General features: G+C 44.9%; 1 protein-coding gene across 1 annotated transcript in view; it reads right to left on the minus strand.

The window, feature by feature from the left end:
• ctnnd2a (catenin (cadherin-associated protein), delta 2a) overlaps positions 1–6,822 on the minus strand; it is a 157,779-nt gene that overhangs the window by 68,649 nt on the left and 82,308 nt on the right. The window contains exon 12 of the mRNA XM_019893721.1: positions 5,147–5,447. Coding sequence (XP_019749280.1) covers positions 5,147–5,447 — 301 coding nt within the window. The remainder of the gene's footprint in view (positions 1–5,146; positions 5,448–6,822) is intronic.

Genomic DNA, 6,822 nt, shown 5'->3' on the forward strand with positions numbered 1-6,822 from the left:
TCCGGACGTCACAAAATAGATCAATGCCTGATTGTCAAGCAAAAAAGTTGGTTCAACTTAAATTCGCTTCACAAATAGTTCATGAAGATTTTCTATTTGATCTCATTCAGTTATTTCGATCATGCTGTGCGTGGAGGTTACGTGCACATTTCGGGGCTCTTTTTCAACCCAACATTTGTTTTGGAGCCCCGGTATTGATTCCAACTCTCTTACTGCATGTGTACTATATTTACTTGAAAATTAAGTATGATTAAATGGATCACAACTCCTCCAATGACGATTGTGAGAGCCGCTTGGACACTCCCTATCAAAGTTGTTGTGTGCAAAAAGGTTGAAGAAGTCAACCCGCAAACTCCCGGGCTTCAGTAGCATTGCAAGCATAACAGAGGTAGAACGCCACCTGCGGAAACAGGCTAGTGGCAAGCTATGGCAAGGGTGTGAAGTTTAACGCAAGGCTACCACTGTCAAGGTCCTGCATGCTGTCACTGGCATCTAATGATGCGTTTACGGTGAGCCTGCGCTGCCGTGCGCCGCAGCGACAGATGCACCAATCCAGCGCACAGGCGCGGTAAAAGCGGCTATGCTTTACAATGTTTGACAGAGGGAGGTCTTAATGTATTTTAGTGCTCATTGTAAAGGTTGTGATTTGTGGCGGCGCTGTAGAATTGCACTGGATTACGCAGTCATTATGGTCACCTGGCCTGGACCGAATGTGTGTGCGCGCGCGAGGGAGTAATGGGGAGTAATGCAATAATCATCTGGCAGAGTCTCATCACAGTAACATATATTTATTGCACAGTCAAACACTTAGTCAGTGGTGTTGATTTACTGCTCTTTTTCAAGCTTATTACCTCTCTTATTCATGCACGTGCACGCCAAGGTGACAAGCCTGCTGCCAGTAGAGAGAGATGGTAAATTCAAATGTTTTGACTTGATGAAATTAAAAAATCTCTCTCTCTCTCTCTCTCTCTCTCTCTCACTCTCTTAATTGCTGTTATAATAGAACAATGGGTGCCGTGTGAGTGTTAATATTTCGGCATTACCCACAGGCACTTGTGTGAGCTGAAGATAAAAACAGTGAAATGACGCAAAAGGGACAGAAAACTCATCGACGGGTGTGTGGCTCGTGCACCTGCTCCGCTCGTTAGTTCACACTCGAGCAGTAAGACGGCAAGGCGAATCGCAGAGGGCGCCACCATTCGCCAAAAGCTTCAGACGGCGACGCCGTGCTGCAAATGACGGCGGTGATGACGTATAGCGTGAGCGCATGGCTATGATAGATTTGGAAGACAGAAATGAATAAGTGAGATTGTGTCATGCGCCGAAAATTACGATTACAAGTTATTCCGAATAGCCAGTCGTCAGATCCAGAGGGAAGACCAGAGGAAAAAAGATGGAGGCGGAGACCCAGCCATTTGTTTTCATTCCAAGGTCAACCAAACACATCCCCCAAACACGCACACAAATAGATAGGCCACTTCCAAAAAGGAAAATGACGACAATAGGCAATTTACTCCGAAGAGGCAGGGGCGACGACCAAGCCACAGCTGCACATGCACTCGCACCCCCTGGCGCACCATCACACGCACGTACAGCTGTGCCTCGGGGCCGAGGTTCTGGCAAGGCATCATTACCCTCCCCTGGAGGTGATACCATATCCCAGCATGCATTTCTCGTGTGGAGTGGAAATTACCCAGGGGCCATGTTGAGAGGCAAAAGTGTGTGTGTCCTCTCCTCGATATTCTCTCCCTGTTTTCCTTTCTCTGTCAATCCCTCCCTCACTTTGGGACTGTGACAAAGTATGCATTTACTGGCCCATCCACCCATCACACCTCGCTCTCGCTCTCTCTTTCTCCTAAGCACCGATGACAAATTGTGATCCCTCGATCATTTTAATTGCCCAACCCGATAGTATTTCGTTTCCTTTCAGCCTGCAGTCCTTTCGTCATTTACTCATGGCAAGGTTTGAATTTTGAGTTCCTAATCTTTTGACCAAGAATGCATCATGAAACGCCTTTTTATTTATGTATGTATGTATTTATTTATTGATTGATTTATTCACTTGGGACAGTGCACATTAACCAACACAAGAATAAACAGTGTAAATGTGCCGGACTTAGCATAAATGCTAGTTTTCAGACGTAGTCCCAAGGTAGGTTTCTAAAATAACACAGTGAGACACATATACTTTAAGAGCACAATGACACAAATAAACACCAAATAGGTCATGAAAGAAACAATACAAGCAGTTGCAGTACTCAATTACAAGACAAAAGACCAGGACAGACAAATCACTTCGAACTACGAATTGGCTGGCTAGAAGCCCACTGGAACGGGCTGGAGTCTGGAAACGGTGTTTAAATTATCGCAGTCTCTAATGTGTATTGGCAACTTATTCCAGGATTGCGTTCCTCTTACGGAGGTGATCATTTGACCGTACCTCGTTCTACATCTGGTTATATTGCAATCACCTCTCACCAAGGCCCGAGTTCTCAATCCTTCACTGTTTCTCCTCTGAATTTATCCAAGGGTGGGGGTGCAAGCGCATTTAACACTTTGTTAATGACATAGGCATCCACAGGCCTAACACCATTAAGCACAGAAAACTAATTTCGTCAGATGAAAAAAATCACAAAGCAAAATGAAACTTTGGGAGTAAAACAACCTATTTTTGTGTTTAATGTAAAATACGTTCATATTTTACCATAACTGGTACTATTGGCTGCAATTCTATACACCCTCATTAGTTTTTAGACGCTGTCCTTGGTCCTAATGAAACAGTCACCGCGTGGTGCTCTCCATGGTGCTGCAACTGCTTCCAGGTTGGTTGCAAAGCACACTGCAACAGAAGCTCTTTTCAAATAAAAACGTCACCTTCATAATTTCCTAATGGAGCCGCATACTTTAAGCTAGCAAACCACACAGTTGACAAATTTTAAAATAAAAACGGCAATGCATCGTTTTCATGTATTATTAGATCCCTATCCTTTCCGTTAACGTTCCAAAAATTGCACTCGCACCAAAGTGCTCTCAAAATACATTCATCAAAAGTTACTCCTGCATATTTGCTGAATAATTCCGTAATAATTCTGTACCGTAGTATTACTGCAAAAACTCTGAAAACCCTTCAAATAGAGAACAGAAAGTGTGGCAAGTAGCCAGTAGCCACAGTTTATGAGGTAACAAGAAATCTCTCTGCACTTGAGACAATAGTAATCCCCAGCTACGGTGTCGTAAACAGTGCAGTGACAGGTTCTTTCACTTATGCGGCTGCGGAATCCCCAGTTTGCAGATAATCCTGTGGTCAAGAACCTGTCACACATACAAACGCAGTGTACACTCAGCTTGCCACTGCCTTCATTTCCATCGAAAGCAGCTGTCCCATCTGTAAACTCATCCATAAGCAAAATATATCCAATCCACCAATGTGTGTGTGTGTGTGTGTGTGTGTGTGTGTGTGTGTGTGTGTGTGTGTGTGTGTGTGTGTGTGTGTACACACACATACGTGCATCTGTGCATGCCCGCGTGCGTTGTATTTTGACACAGTATGTTATTTTGTTGTACCCTTAAAAATCGTTAGCTAATATAAATAACATCAATGGAAAGGCATGTATGTGTTGTCCCCGGAAGAATGCTGCGGGCTTACTGGGTCTTGTATAAGAGTGGAGTAAAGCAAACACATGGGAGAAACAATAGATGGCGGTCTTGTTTTTGAGCACTGTGTTGCAACAGCTTCCATTTGCTTTCCCATCAATCCGCATCTCACTTGGCCAAAGTCCTCCCCCCCCCCCACACACACACACACAACCTCGTTCAAGATGTTTGCAAGACACCTGTGCTTCTCTTGAGCTCTTAAGCTTTGCAACAATAACCATCCACACCCACCTCTTCCACCTTAGTGGTCCCTAATTCCCACTCTCCCTGAGCTAATGTTCCTCTCCCCCTTGTTCTTCCTCACACACCCCACCCACAGTGCCTCACTCCTTGTTTCTTCTTCCTTCGCTCTTCTTAATCAAACTCTTGTGTGTATTTTCCTTCCTTAGTGGCCACCCCTTATTTGTTTTCCTTTATTGACTGCCTTTACTTCTTCTGGGGCTTTAAGGGAACCACAAAGAAAAGAACACATTTGGGCACCCACTAATCTAACTTATAAAACCACTACTCGAAATGAGTGTATGCACTTTGAGCCACTTTCCTCTTCACCAAATCCCCCGTCTTACTCTATTTGCCACCCCATCCTTTTCAGGGTGCTTCTTTATCCCTTCCTCTCACCCTTTGCTTACCTAACGCCTCTGCTTCCGGCTTCATCTTCACCCGTTTCTCACTTGCTTTCTCCTTTCTCCTTTCCACCCCTTATCCACTTAATCTCCCACCTCCCTTTCCTCCCCTCACCCATTAGGACTTGGTGAGTACTCTGTGTCCTCACTTGTACTCCATCCCGCTCACTCCTCTGCAGCTGGTAATGGCGCCCTAACAACGTCACCAGCAGCCGCACATAACACACACTCACATTAGGATTCAAAATACATACCGGGAAATATAGAACCCCAAACACATTGATTCCTTGTACGAGCATTAGCACACTCTTAAAAAACAAAAAAAAAAAAAAACGCTGCCTTCAGTCAAGTCATTCCTTGTCTCTAAACAGCCAATAACCCATTTAGCACTTCATGCAAGCTCAGCTTGATCCAATTATCGAAAAAGAAAGCCTGCAGTTGGACAAGGCAGCCAGTTAACCTCGTTGGCAAAGAGAAATGTAACACATAGTGCAGTCACAATACAATCAGATGAGGCAGAATGAGGGATTATCATGGACTGACAAAAAGAACAAGCGAGAAATTTGAGCTGTCAACGTTTTCCCCATACATTTGATGTTTTGACAAAACCAGTCAAATGCGGAGGTATTCCTAACATTCTGTACCGTGCACGAAAATAGCGTCTACATCTACTTTCTTGTCAATCATCAGCTCAACACAACAACACATTCAAGGTTATTGACACTCGATGTATCAAAGCTTTCCTCTTCAGCGTGCCGTGTGTCATTGTCAATCATCGATTGCAGGATATTTTTCCGATGCGTATTGAGAGAAATATAAATCTGTTTTATGTTTTTCTGAAATTTGTACTTGATATGGAGGGATCTTACCTGGGGTCCTTTTGAATGGAGTCAACAGAAGGCGAACGCTGCAGGGTGCCTTCTGGCGGCAAGGCGGGCCCAGACTTGCTGTAAGGTGATTCGACCACCGAGGGGCAGTACTGCAGGGTGCGGTAAGGGTCGGCCACGTAGGGGTCCGAGCCGTACATGTCGCCTCCTCCCCCGCTGGTGGTGTAGCCCGGTCCCACCGTGGCATAGTTGTTGCTCCCGCCACGGCCGTAGTTTGCCGTTCCCGTGCCGTGACTTCCTGTTCGCTGCAAAGGGGTGGAGTCGACACCAGGGGAGGAGGGAGCTATGGCAGGAAAGTAGGGACAAAGGACATAACTTAGGACATGGTCATGGAGACGGTGGGAGAAGTCTACAAGGACAGTTGATGAGATGGAAGGAGGAGAGCAAACGGGCATGTCTCCATATGGATTGATAAATATTGGCCACATGCCCAGGATTAACAATAAGACCAATGTTTACCGCGGGGATTGGAGAGAGGGAGAGAGACAGAGAATGACAAATATTGTGCGGGAATCAATTAGACAAGTGCGAGGAATTGCGCTTGCATTTCAAGACATCCCTCCTTCAGGAACATTTTTAAGGAGCTACAAAATGCTACGCCCCACACACTGCACGGTTTCTTTCTTGTCCTGTAGCTGGAGAACAACTGGATGCACTTTTGTTTTTGGCCCGGATAATGAGACACCTGCTCGTGAGCGGCAACGACTAGAAAAACATAAAACAAAATGTGTTTTACGTGTTTAGCGAGACATGGGAATTGAATGGGGAATTGTTTGGTGACGTAAGAATTCTGCAAGGCCACCGGAGCTGTCACCTTCCTTCGCTCCTATGTGGGAGCAAAGGAGCGGCAATATATCAAGCTGTTAATGTGAGTCTGGGGGCCTTGTTTCTCTGGCTGTACACACACACACACACACACACACACACAAACACACACACACACACACACACACACACACTGGGGAGGCCGATCCATCTCGTGCGTCATTCAATGCAAGGTAAAAACACAAAATGTGCACCCGTGCAAACGTATCGCTAAACACGCTCTTCAAAGACAGTGTGATAAATCACAAAGGTGCGGGATCAATGAGGGGGTCGTGATTGACTGGGGCTTTAACACAGTCCAGTGAGGCTCCTCCTAAAGGAGTATTAGCCCTGAAAATCGCAATTGAATCGAAAACCACACAGTCAACATGAGACGTAAATTGCTGCCTAAACAATCCTCTGACCACAACACCGGGTACAACCCACGATCTCAACAAATCTTCACATCGTAAGAATTTAGTTTCAGATTTCTGTTTGGTTGTTCAAGGGGCATCACACAAACCATCACGTACTGAATTCTCAGCCGAGCCAAATTACAGTAATACGTTCACTTGCATACTCGAATGCATTCAAAATAATGAAAGCAGGTATCAAGTGGGGACGTAATGTGGTTGTCGACGGCAATGCATTCCTAACAATCTGGTTACCTTTGCCATTTCCCCCCCAAACTGTCTCCATCTTTATCACCCCTTCATCCTGAGATTTTATTTTTCATCTGTTGATCCTTTCATATCACAACATACTCAATATGAAAAAAAAAAAAAAAAGTTCAGTCGGAGGCATTGTTGTTGTACACCTTTTTTTTTTTTTTTTTTTTTTACCCTCTTTTTCTA

The sequence above is a fragment of the Hippocampus comes genome, unplaced genomic scaffold, assembly GCF_001891065.2.
Source record: "Hippocampus comes isolate QL1 unplaced genomic scaffold, H_comes_QL1_v1.1 scaffold514, whole genome shotgun sequence".
Taxonomy (NCBI): domain Eukaryota; kingdom Metazoa; phylum Chordata; class Actinopteri; order Syngnathiformes; family Syngnathidae; genus Hippocampus; species Hippocampus comes.